This window comes from Stegostoma tigrinum, chromosome 5, assembly GCF_030684315.1.
Source record: "Stegostoma tigrinum isolate sSteTig4 chromosome 5, sSteTig4.hap1, whole genome shotgun sequence".
NCBI lineage: Eukaryota > Metazoa > Chordata > Chondrichthyes > Orectolobiformes > Stegostomatidae > Stegostoma > Stegostoma tigrinum.
Window position 1 is genome coordinate 9,706,691 of NC_081358.1, and position 13,547 is coordinate 9,720,237.

The window sequence follows — 13,547 nt, forward strand, 5'->3', positions numbered from 1 at the left end:
CAAGCATCACAGCAGGTTTGTGTTTCAAGATCTGCTTAGATAAGTCACAAATTAAGTCACAGCTAAGGAGTCAGGAATTTCCAATTTATCATTTTCCAGACAGTAGTGTTTCTTCCTAGTCATATTGCTATTATCACCAAGTTAATCTTAAATGTGGATACAGCAACTGTTTCGTTGGGAATGTAGATACAAAAGACAGAAATATTTTCAAAACTTTTATACTCTTCAGTTACTCAACCTGTCCAAGAAACATATCAGCCAGTGAATTAGTGTTAGAAACATATATTTCTAGACTGTGAGAAAGTGGAAGATGAAACATTTGGGCAATTACTGGATTGCAAAAGGTTACCATGTGACTTCTTGGAATTCAAATTTTAAGAATTGTGACAACTGAGGGTTATCTGTTGCATAGAGAAAAGGAGAGTAAATTTGAAAAAGATTTGCTGGGCACTATTTTAAGAGCTAAAAAAGTAGATTTTATGGTCCGTTTATACGTTGGATGAACAAGCTTGGGGAAATGAAAACACTAGGATCTGTACAGTTTGTTGCCTCGGATCAGCCCCTGGGCCTTTATCCACTGCTTTGCCACAGGTTTGGAAGTGGTTGGATCCGTTGGAAAAGGATCTCCAAGCTGGAAATAACAAATTCTGTTTCTCCTGAAAACTGGAAGTTGGAGGGAAACTGGTAGGAGAGAAACACCTCCCTTTCCCTGATGAGAGAATTCAGTTAAATATTTTCTGGTAACCTGAGAACATGCCAGAAGTTTGCATCTCTGATCTCCTCATAAACACTAAAAGCTTAATTGTTAATGCATTTCAACAACCTAGGTCAAACCTAGCTTCCAACATTCTGCAACCTACAGCAACTGGATCTCATTGACAGGAAACCTAAGGACTGACAAGTTAGCTTATTCTACCTTCTGCATTCAAATCCTTGACCCACAGGAACATTTTTCTGCCTACTTTCTTTTCCAGCCAGAACAACCCTGCAGGGCTGTTGCTTGTTCCAACTCTGAACATGTGCGTTTTAGGATCAAGGATGATTTACAATTTAAATCTGCATTGTATCTTAGCTAATAACCAATTTTGCAACTTGTTTAAGGAATATGTTTGTTCTTAATAAACCAGTTATTTGAGTTTATTGAAGAAACCTTTGTTCTGGCTAACAGTAACAAAGAGAAATGATTTGATCATTTGTTGACTGAACAGAATATTTACAGTTTGGTACAACTTGTGGACTGGTAGAGTCGTACATTCTTCCTATCAGATTGTAACGGTCAGGTCAAATATAATATAAAACATTGTTAACTCGAGGCTCAAAATTAACAATTTTATACTTGCTATAAAATGGCTCATTAGCTGCCAGAACTGTGTCGCTGCCAACAAGGGGAGGAAAAAGCCCACCAAATCCTAAGGTCTGCAGTTCCATCTACTGACATTTTAGTTTAAAACATGCAGCCATCTGCTGTAATCCAGAAAACATTGCAAAAGGCAAAACAATTAGTAGGAGCAGCTGACATTTAATTTTTTTTTAAATCCTGAAACTTCAGCCAACTGCACTCTTCAGGACAATAGATAGGACGAGGGACACCTCTAAATCTGTGTCGAATGACAGCTCAGAAACACAGGCTGTCAAGAGATTACAGATTTCAAAGGCATAGTTTTAATCTGCAATTTTGAACAAAGTGACCATCAGGAATTTTCAATGCTGCCATTAGATTGACACTTAAGGGTCAATTTGCCAAGCTACAATTTTGTTTAGATTGGTAACTATTTTATTATTGACCAAATTGTTTCAATTTACTTGAAAAGATGTACACTGTATACTTCCTTGTCTATTATCCATGCAAAAGATAGCCCTTATGCGGATACCTAAACCAGGTTGAACAGCTTTGAAAGTTTACAAAACTCATATTTGCAATTCTAAGGAGCTGAAGTGACTCCAGTAGTCTGGTTTCTTTGAATACATCATTAGAGACACCCTATTTAAACTCCAGTCAGATGTGCTGCTTTCAATCAGATATTATAGATACTGAAGACAGAACGTATGCTGCTGTTATGAGCCTGAGAACGTTTCATGACCTGCGGTTGTGACCAAACTGGAGCTGGGCTGAAACTGTAACCATCTTATTTCAGAGGATGTTCCATATACATGTTTTCACTCAGCTGTCTATACAGGTAGAGGGTGAGGATCAGAGAGAAAATACTCTCTTGACATTTAAGTCAAGACCAGGTGGGTTTACAAATCCATTCATACCTTCCTTCCAATGCTTTTGCAGACTATGTTGACATTACATTGGATTTACTTTACATATGGTATCAGATTCTGTCCGCAACAGCCATACTTGTTTTGAAGGGACCACCTTGTGTCGTAGTGGTAGCATCCATACTCCTGGGCCCCAAGGCCTGGGTTCAAGTCCTACCTGCTCCACAGGTGTGTAATAACATCTCTGAAGAGATTGATTAGAAAAATAGATTGAATTAAAAATTCTCATTTTTATGTAGCACTTTTGTCATCAAAAAACGTTGGCAGAATCTCCTGTGTAATCAGACAAACAATGGCACTAATACTCGGAGGGCAGACTAAAAGCTTGTCTAAAGAATTACAATTTAAGGAGGGTATAAAAAGGAGGAGAGCAAAATAATGAAATTTTGCAATGAAATCCCAGAGCTTTGGGTCTTGATAAATGAAGTCACAGTCACCAGTGGTATGCTGCCTGCCATAGAACAATGCAGAGTTTTCCATGTTGCAGGTTTAGAAGTACTTTATGGGATATGGAGTGGTAATGCCATAGAGTGTGTTTTAGACGAGAATGAGAAGTTAAAACGGAGGTAATGGGGTTAATGAATGAATGGACATATCTTGGGAGTAACAGGATGGGATGAGTTAGGATAGGAGTAGGAACAGTAGACAACGTGAAGTTTGTGAAGGTTGGAGAATGTGAGGCTGATCAGAAGAGAATTGGAATAGCTGAACCTGGAGTTAGTGGTTAGCCTGTGTTGGGACTCCGGTAGGATTTATCCTGCAGTCTACTCTATGCAGAGTAGGTGCTTTCTGAGCTAGAATAATTGTGGGTTGAAAAAAAAACTCAAATCAAACAGCTAAGGCACTGAGGCTGAAAGTAGTCTGGATCAATGAGAGACATGGAGTGAGTGGTGTTTGAATTTATGGTAATTACCCTGTGTTTGTGCCAGGATACTCACATCACTCCTATAGTCTTTAACTGAATGAACGTGGGGAATCATTCAGGATTCGTAAAACAAACTGATTACACGAACTCAATTTAATTTGCATCCGGGAACGTGAAGTTTAAATCTTTGCCCTTACGTCCTTCTCCCACACACTTGCATTTGTTTTTCAAATGTCCATCCATGTCTCTTTTGAAAATCATTGCTGACTCTTCCACCATTTTGTGTCAGGGAATCCTGTGCTCTAAGAATGAGTCCTAAAGGATTTCTTGCTAATGTTCCCCTTAGATTCTCTGCTGATGCTGTTAAATTTATAGAAACCGAAAGAACTGTGGATGCTGTAAATCAGGAACAAAACCAAAGTTGCTGGAAAAGCTCAGCAGGTCTGACAGCATCTGTGAAGGGAAAAAACAGAGTTCATGTTTTGGGTCAGATGACCCTTCCTCAGAACTGGTTCCTCAGTTCTGAGGAAGGGTCACCGGACCCAAACATTAACGCTGTTAAATTTATGTTTGATAAGTGTTGAGTCATTGAGAAGCAGAACTCGTTTTACCTGATTTACTTTATTAAAAATATTTCCAGAATTGTGAACATTTCTGAAATACTCTTGTAACTTCCCCTGGTTTACTGCAAAGAGCCACACTTTACCCAGTATTTCCTTGTATTTAAATGCATCTCTCCTGGTGTGGCCTTAGTGAATACCTTCCTGGCCTTTTGCATTCTTTCTCCTCAGCTTATTGTTCGAGCACTTTCTTCTTCACGTAAGGTCTTGAATTCCAACTCAACTCCAGAGACACAAACATGCAGCATACGCTGACGCTAAAGAATAGTGCTGTATTGTCAGAGAGCTTCCTTTCTAATACGACAGAAACTGAAGTTTCATCTGCTTACTCAGTAGTAACTGCACCTCATTAATATTTCACTGGATGATGATGAGGTTGTGAAAGGAGTTGAATAATTGAAGTTAGATTTTCCTCCTTTCTACATCCCTCATACCATGCAAGTCATCATTTAGGATGATAAAATTAGTCTAATTTTGCACTGACTGCTGATTGGGACAGTGTAGGTTTACAGGCCCTGATTTTCAGTCTATTTGGGTTAACTTGCCAAAAATTAGGGCTTATTGGCGTACAGATTCCTCACCAGCATCTACTGCAAGCATCACTATTTACTGGAAGCACTTCATGGGCTCTTGAATCTTTCAAACCTAATCTGCCATTTCCTTTTCTAGATGTTCCATCATTGATGCCCAACTACAATGGCTCATCACCTCCACCATAACATTTCTTATCCCTTGGGTGTTCACGTATTTATCCCTTTTAACTGTACACAGCAGCCATGATTTAAGCACTACTGTGTGCCCCTACAGTTGAAAAAACTACACGTACACATCTGGCAGGGAAGCAATGGCCCAGTTAACAGTGGGCCAGTTTTGAGAAGTTGATTATTGAGAGAATTAAAGGGATCATTGCAACCTTTTAAAATGTTAAAGTTTCCCAGCAAATGACAAGGCAGTCTGGCGACCCATTCAACGTATGCGAAATACATCATGGACGGAAGGTTTAGAAACCCGACTGTCTCATGTTCAAGTCATCATCATGGTACATGCTCAATTTGGCACAGCTGATTAGGCAGATCTTCAAAGAAGAAACCAAAACAACTTCAGATGCTGTGAATCAGAAACAAAACCAGAAGTTTCTGGAAAAGTTCAGCAGGCCTAGCAGCACCCGTCGAGAGAAATCAGAGTTAATGTTTTGGGTCGAGTGACCCTTCCTCAGTTCTGAGGAAGGGTCACTCGACCCAAAACATTAACTCTGATTTCTCTCCACAGATGCTTCCAGACCTACTGAGATCTTCAAATAAACCAGACTGCTGGAGACACTTCAGCTCTTTAGAATTGCAAATTTGAGGTTTGTAAATTTTCAAAGCTGGTTAACCTGATTCAGGTACCCAGATAAGGGCTATCTTTTGCATGGATAATAGACAAGGAAGAATACAGCATACATCTTTTCAAGTAAATTGAAACAATTTTGTCAATAATAACATTAATATGTGTCCACTTCATTTTGGAAGCTATAATGGTTGGATTTATAATCCGTTGGTGAGAAAGTGAAGGATTTGTTATTTTTGCCTGCTACTTTTTTTAGGGTAAATTTATAGCTTTTCTGTGATTTGTAAATATTTTGTAACATAGAGCATTTATGAATTTATTTTATGATAAAATTTATTTATATTTGTTCTTGGGTAACATTGTAAGGCAGTTGTTACTGCCCTAAGGGTATCAAAAGTCAACCACAGTGTGGGATTGGAATTGCACGTAGGGCCACTCTATGTATTTACACCAGTTAGCGAACAACTTTTATACAACAATCTGGCACCTTTGCTGATCAATTTTCTGATGCCAGTCCATAAAGCTAGTTTCTTTGCAGCAGTGGAGAACTTATGAACACTCAACATTTCAACTTCTCGACTACTGCACTCATCCTAACCTGTCAGTTTTCTCAGTCTAAAGGCAAGCACTGCAAATTTTGAATACACAGCAGCCATGATTTAAGCACTACAGTGTGCCCCTACAGTTGAAAAAACTACACGTGCAACATCTGGCAGGGAAGCAATCGCCCAGTGGTATTATTGCTAGACTACCAATTAATAGTAGTGGGTCATTTCTAATGTACCTCTTAGCTCGTTTTGCTGTTACCAGAGTGTTCTCGACTTGTTTAAAGTAGAATATTTCAATGTGGGGCCTAATTGTTTTTGATTTATTTGGCAAAGATAATCTAGAAAGCCCATCAATGAGCCCATATAAGTTAGATTGCCAAGATTTAATTGCCTAAGTGTGAGCTGATAGCAAGCCTGCCTCTGCATACAGATACTGGAAAAGGTGTTCCTGTATGAGACTCAAATATTCTGGTTACTGATCTGTGGTCAGTTACAAGCATAAATTCCTAGCCATACTATTGGTCCAAAATCTTCAAGATTCTGTACAGCAGCATTGAAATTTTGAGATTCTCTTGGGACTAAAATATCTTCAAGACAACACAACCCATTTAAAACTTAATCTATTGAGATGATTGATAACATACATGCAGATATGATTCCGAATGGAAGTCTCTTGTATTCGAATAGTCCTCTAACAGAAGTATTTCTGTGACTCAGGCTATGCATTGTCTGGCTTGACTGAGGTCAACTTTACTGAAAAATTTTACTGAAAAGCTGACCTCCAGCTAGTCTAGTAAATAGGTCATCAATTAAAAGGCAAAGGATACAGCTCAGCACACTGGACCAGATTACAGTGGCCTTAAAATCACCACAGCTGCATACCAATCTATTTTTTTTCCATTGTAAGAATTACAGGTGTGACCCAATCACACTCATTTATAGGTTCAAGAACACCTGTTTTGACTAGCCTCTTTAATTCTACCTTGATCTTTGGGCTCATTGCATAAGGCACTCCGCTTTGTTTATGTCATAGCTGATAGCCCACATCATAGAATCTCTACAATGTAGAAACAGGCCCTTCGGCCCAACAAGCCCACACCAACCTTCACAGCATCCCACCGAGACCCATGCCCCTACAACCCACCAAAACTACATATCCTTGAACACTATGGACAATTTAGCACAGCCAATCCACCTGCATAGCCTGCACATTTTTGGACTGTGGGTGGAAACCAGAGCACCCGGAGGAAATCCATGCAAACACGGGGAGAATGTGCAAACTCCACACAGACAATTGCAGTTGGGTGGTATCAAACCCGGGTCCCTGGCACTCCAAGGCAGCAGTGTGAACCACTGAGCCACCATGCCGCCCCTAGCTTTGCATCATTTTACACAATTCTCATCTTTGAATTTCAATTTGACAGAGACCTTTCCCATTCTTCCTGGATCCCCACTGAAAACACTGGCATGCTTCCTTAGAATTTGTGATAAATCAGTCTCAGAATCAGACAGACCATTTACTTCAGCCGAGTTAAGTTTGATGTTCCACAACCATATTCTTCTCAACAAAGCTGGAAAAATTCCTTTGTCAGTGTGTAGAGGACAATTTTCAGACAATTTTTCATATAAGTGAATATACACATTGATACAACCCTTAAAAATACCACTTTACCCATGTACGTTCTTAGTACAATTTTAGAGTTGCAATGCTGTGTGGCTCAGGCGATTCTGCTACTCACTTTATCAATGGAGGAGCTGTTCTGGTGTTCGCCTCCATTTCTACTGGCCTGCTATTCTGTAAGGGATTGGTTACTGTTGGCAGCAATGACCAGTCTGTTTAATAACATTTCCTCTTCAGCCCTTTTTGCATTGTGCAGATTTTCTTCCTACCCATCAGTTTCTGTACTTTTGCTCTATGTTGTTCATGATTCTTCCTCCAACACATCTGTTCAATGTGAATTAACAAGGTGTGAGGTTAATGAACACAGCAGGCCAAGCAGCATCGGAGGAGCAGGAAAGCTGGCGTTTCGGGTCTGGACCCTTCTTCAGAAAATTTTCTGCTGTGTTCATCCAGCTCTACACCTTGATATCTCAGATTCTCCAGCATCTGCTGTTTCTACTATCTCTGTTCAATGTGAATGTTTTTTTTAAACACCAAATTCTGCATACAGCTTGATTATACTAGCACTGGTAGTTTTGCATCTGCGCTGCTGCTGGCCTCTCAGTTGCCATTTTGTGAACTCTCATACTTGACTTACCTGTTGAGCATCCTTGGTTGCTAGTTCTATTGACACTGCTATTTTCTGTGGTTTCTTTAAGTCTAGATAGATTTCTGCCAGTAATCTGTTCTGGGCTCCTTCATGTCTTAAACCCCCTACCAGCCTGTCTCTGATAGGATTATTTAAAAGTCTCCAAATTCTCTGAATTCTGCTAAGTTTTAGAACATAGAACATAGAAAAGTACAGCACAGTACAGGCCCTTCGGCCCACGATGTTGTGCCGTGGAATAATCCTCATACAAAAATAAAATAACCTAACCTGCATTCCCCTCAATTCACTGCTGTCCACGTGCATGTCCAGCAGTCGCTTAAATGTCACTAATGACTCTGCTTCCATGACTACCTCTGGTAAACTATTCCATGCACTCACAACTCTCTGGGTGAAGAGCCTCCCTCTGACGTCTCCTCTATACCTTCCTCCTAACACCTTAAAACTATGACCCCTCATGGCAGTCAATCCTGCCCTGGGGAAAAGTCTCTGGCTATCGACTCTATCCATGCCTCTCATTACCTTGTACACCTCGATCAGGTCACCTCTCTTCCTCCTTCTCTCCAGACAGAAAAGTCCGAGCTCAGTCAACCTCTCCTCGTAAGACAAGCCCTCCAGTCCAGGCAGCATCCTGGTAAACCTCCTTTGCACCCTCTCCAAAGACTCCACACATCTTTCCTATAACAGGGCGACCAGAACTGGACACAATATTCCAAATGTGGTCTCACCAGGGTTTTGTAGAGCTGCAGCATAACCTCGCGGCTCTTAAACTCAATCCCCCGTTAATGAAAGCAAAAACACCATATGCTTTCTTAACAACCTTATCCACCTGGGTGGCAACTTTGAGGGAGCTATGCGCTTGAACACCAAGATCCCGCTGTTCCTCCACACTGCCGAGAATCCCGCCTTTAATCCTATATTCAGCATTTAAGTTCGACCTTCCAAAATGCATCACTTCGCATTTATCCAGGTTGAACTCCATCTGCCATTTCTCAGCCCAGCTCTGCATTCTGTCAATGTCTCGCTGAAGCCTGCAATAGCCCTCGATGCTATCAACAGTTCTTTAAAATTGATACAAACTGGGAGACAGATTCACAAATCATATTGGTTGTGTTTGTGAAATCTGAAAATTTTAGCAATTGGCAGTAGTTGTGGTTAGAAAAAGTTTCAGTAGAATTCCTAATATTTCTTCACATGATTTGGAACTCTGCTTCTCTGGCTTTACCAGACTCCTCAGAAGTTAAAAGGATTCCCCCATGAAGCGCAGGAATGCAGGCAAACTATGTTTGCTTCAATTTTGTTAGCTTGAACAAAGTAAATGAATCTCTCTGGGTAGGAGTTCCAGCTCTCTGTATTTTAATCATATGATCACACATTTCCTGTCTTTTTGTTTTAAGTGGAAAGGGCCTGCATAGCACAATGTACTACAAATGTTAACATCATCTTACTTACTCTTGTTTTAAAACAAGGTATTCCCGGAGCTGCCTGTTTTTATCTGAGCTCACACCCTTTGTTACTCAGTGATCTTTCAGGGTGGAGAGCATGGTGAGCTTCTTCTGCACTATTCACCTCTTCCCTGGTGCATCACTTTTTTGAATTGACCTGGTAGATCTCAAAATAGTTTTTATCATCACTGCCAGTTTTCACTTTGTTTTAAGTTCCACAATGTTCCTGAAGGATGAAGTATTAAACTGCAGGATTTTTATTATGGAGGTGTTTGCTCTATAGGCAGCCAGGTTGCACTAAGCTGTTTCCTGTCCAAAATGGCCTAGAACATCATCATCACATCATGTGAACAGACTCTTGAAATGACAGCCCACCATATTTCCACAAATCCACAACGTATTTACACAGACTAGGCCACAATGCCTGCCTGAACTGCCATCATTGCAAGCTGGGCAAAACAGGAAGGGGCCTGAGACTGGTAACCCGCAAGGAAATGGTGGTACAGGGTAGGTGATCCCTGTCAGAGAAAGCAGCCTAGGGCTCCAAAGTTTCCTTATGGGGTCTACAGAAGCAACTGCTCTCCATCTGGCCCATATAGAAAACATGTAGAAAGAAAATCTACTTACCTTTCCAGCCCACTTATAAGCTTGCTGTCCCATTTCCCTGAAGGTCCAGGTAAGGCCAGCACTCGGACACCAAATCACACTGCTGAGAGTTCATTTATATCAGCATCAATCAACAAAATAATGGAATCATTCTGGGTGGGGGTTCCAGCTCTCCATATTTTCATCACATGATCACATGGTGCCAACACATCCTGCCATTTTGTTTTAAATGTGAAAGAAGTTTGAAGTTCTCAATGAAGATGTTACTGTTGGCTGCAACTCCTCACTGGCTGGCGAGAGCACACCTGCTTTAATGGCACGTGATGCAAAGCCTGCAGCAATTAACTAAATATTCACAGCAAAGGAAAATACTTAAGTATCATAACTTCTATTTATGTACTACTTTGTAAAATGCACCAAGGAATTTTTTAAAAAGGTATGAATAACATCTTATACTTAACTTTTCCCACATTAAGCTTTTAACAATGCCGAACCTTCTATAATAATAGGGTGGCTACTTCATCAATATATGTATTACAATGCACAGTCTATGTCCATTACTAAGACTAACCTTGCACACAGGATATCAATAAGTTCTCTTCTGTTCTGTACACGAAGTTTATTCATCTTGAATCTAGGATCTTGACTTAGTGCAGGTAAGGACAAGATCTAGTGAGCAACAATAATGGTCAATTGATATTTGTGGATACTATTCAGTGCAATCTCCTTTAAATACAGCAGCTACATTTTGTGATTAGGCTACAAACCAATGAGTAATTATGCAGAAGAAGTGCGTAACATAGAAGAGAAAGCCAGAGAGATATTTAGTGGCAGTGACAGAGATCTGTACGCTGGGGAGGCAGTGGGAGCCCCACATTCTCTCTCTTTTCATGAAGGTGCTTCAATAAAAGTCAAATTTTTGAGTCTTGAAGAATAACCCTGGTTTTACTGTAACACATCTCTGTGGCTTTTGACAACTCCAATCCATTCAGAGCTTCACTGCTAACACCCTGAATTAAACCCAAGTGTCATGCACTCTACATTTTACTGGAGCACTACTTGTGGCTTCACTTTAACTGTTGTGTGTTCTTTATGTCCTTGGTTTCCTATCACAGCGTTGCTGGCAAAGAATCATTTGCAAATTGCAGCATCCAAGTATCTGAGAAAGATAATTCCCCTCCAAATTCTTTACTCATGGAGAGATTTAGTAACGGAGGCAGAGTCTCTGAAAAGCGACTGTGGTGGAGCTGATTAAACAAGAAGCTATCAAACCTTACATGTCCCTACTCTAGAAACCGGTGTTATAAACCTCGGAAGGACTATCCACTTGCAAGACAGACGACATGCCTTTCCAATCAAGCTTTCATGAAAGAGACAGAGAAGTTCAGGCATCAATCTAAGAGCTAGTTCAACAATGGTAATAGTAGACTTGAATTTCTACATAACCAGGCCTTTTCAAGATAGAATCAGTGATGTCAATAACACTAATCAAGTGTCAGGGACTTCTTTCACGACTTTGCTCATGAAAAGGCGAAAGGAAGTACAGCGAGTTCTATAAACTCCAATACAGGGTAGCAGAGAGTGTTCTCAGTAACAGATAAAGCTCTCCTGACTAGATGGGCACTATCACCAATCCCACTGGGAACTTGAACAAAAAGGTTGTTCATTTAAATAAAGTGCAGATGGACTAAAATTTATCTAAATGACACTTTTTTTCCCAATATAGTAGACTGATTTACTTGTGGTTCTTAAGAAGAGTATTTTTCATTATGACGAAGCTTGGACGTTATGGTTCAGAGTGAATTTTTGCATGTTTGATGCTAAACTTGCTTGTGTGGTTTGTGGTACTTGTCTATCCTCGTGTCACAAAGGTGCAAGCAGCTTCAATAAAATGGGGTTGGTTGACTTATGCCCCTTTATTGCAATCGTGTATCCACTGCCATTTTCTTTAAAAGAGAGGCCTGCTGTTGTGCAGATGAAGCATTCTTCGTTTCAACATAAGAGTTTAAATCAATCCTGTAGAATATGACTCAGGAGCGAATACCTGAACGTAGAACATAGAGCATAGAACAATACAGCGCAGAAGAGGCCTTTCGGCCCTCGATGTTGCGCCGACCTGAGAACTAATCTAAGCCCCTCCCCCTACACTATCCCATCATCATCCATATGCTTATCCAAGGACTGTTTAAATGCCCCTAATGTGGCTGAGTTAACTACATTGGCAGGCAGGGCGTTCCACACCCTTACCACTCTCCAAGTAAAGAACCTGCCTCTGACATCTGACATCTGTCTTAAATCTATCACCCCTCAATTTATAGCTATGCCCCCTCGTACAAGCTGACATCAGCATCCTCGGAAAAAGACTCTCACTGCCGACCCTATCTAATCCTTTGATCATCTTGAATGTCTCTATTAAATCCCCTCTTAGCCTTCTTCTCTCCAATGAGAACAGACCCAAGTCCCTCAGCCTTTCTTCGTAAGACCTTCACTCCAGACCAGGTAACATCCTGGTAAATATCCTCTGCACCTTTTCCAATGCTTCCACATTCTTCCTGTAATGGGGCGACCAGAACTGCAGGCAATATTCCAAGTGAGGGCGCACTAGCGTTTTGTACAGTTGAAGCATGACATCACGGCTCCGGAGCTCAATCCCTCTACCTATAAAACCTAACACACCGTAAGCCTTCTTAACAGCACTATCAACCTGGGAACAATGGATTGAAATGGGGCTCTTCCTCCAGAACAGCTTCATTCAATTTCACTTCCTGTCAGTTTGAAGCCTGAAGAGGAATCGAGGCTTCATTTACATAGCAAGTAAGCTGTAAGCATTAACAGAAATTACTTCTTGCTGACACAGTTGCAATATTCACACAGCATTGGAAGAGATCTCTACAACTTGAGAAGTCAACCTTTCTCATCAAAGATGACTCTGGTTAAGAGTGGCACAGTAAATAATTACCGATAACTGCAGCTTTACATAGAGAACACAAATCTGATGAAGGGTCTAGGCCCAAAATGTCAGCTTTTGTGCTCCTGAGATGCTGCTTGGCCTGCTGTGTTCATCCAGCTTCACACTTTATTATCTGTGATCTCATTATAATTTATTCCCATTAGTCATGTGCAAGTATAAAGAAAATACAACTTACATTACAAACAACTGAAAATTGTTGATCATTTCCTGTTCCAACCACAAGATAGCCATCCTTTGTCTCAAAAGCCTACAAAAGAGAAAGTTTAAAAATGGTCAACACTTATTTGAAGTTGAAGCTAAGAATTAAAAACAGGATGCAACTAAAGTTGATTAACTAAGCCTATTCAAAAATTTGTCACCATCAGGAACACACAAGACCATATTTATAGTGATTTCTATCAAGAGAAGGAAGGTGATTTCTCCAGAAGGTCCTTAATCAATACTTTGCTTCAGTATTCACCAGTAAGAGGGACCTTGTAGTTTGTGAGGACAGCACGAAACAGGCTGCTATGCTCGAACAGGTTGATGTCAAGGAGGAGGATGTGCTAGAAATTTTGAAAATCATGAGGATAGATAAGTCTCCTGGGCCAGAAGGGATATACCCGAGGTTTCCACGGGAAGCGAGGGAAGA

General features: G+C 40.5%; 1 protein-coding gene across 7 annotated transcripts in view; it reads right to left on the bottom strand.

Annotated features, from left to right (window-relative positions):
- Positions 1–13,547, bottom strand: part of sugct (succinyl-CoA:glutarate-CoA transferase) — a 395,299-nt gene that overhangs the window by 232,626 nt on the left and 149,126 nt on the right. For 4 of the 7 annotated variants that reach the window (XR_007247336.2, XR_007247337.2, XM_048529018.2 and 1 more), the window contains exons 10-12: positions 13,092–13,163; positions 10,517–10,614; positions 9,967–10,048 (exon numbers count right to left, since the gene is read on the bottom strand). Coding sequence is in view for 5 of the 7 variants with exons in the window: in XM_048529018.2 (XP_048384975.1) it covers positions 9,967–10,048; positions 10,517–10,614; positions 13,092–13,163 (252 nt within the window). In the remaining 2 variants the exon portion in view is untranslated. The remainder of the gene's footprint in view (positions 1–9,966; positions 10,049–10,516; positions 10,615–13,091; positions 13,164–13,547) is intronic. The other 3 variants (XM_048529015.2, XM_048529016.2, XM_048529013.2) reach the window with 1 other exon arrangement.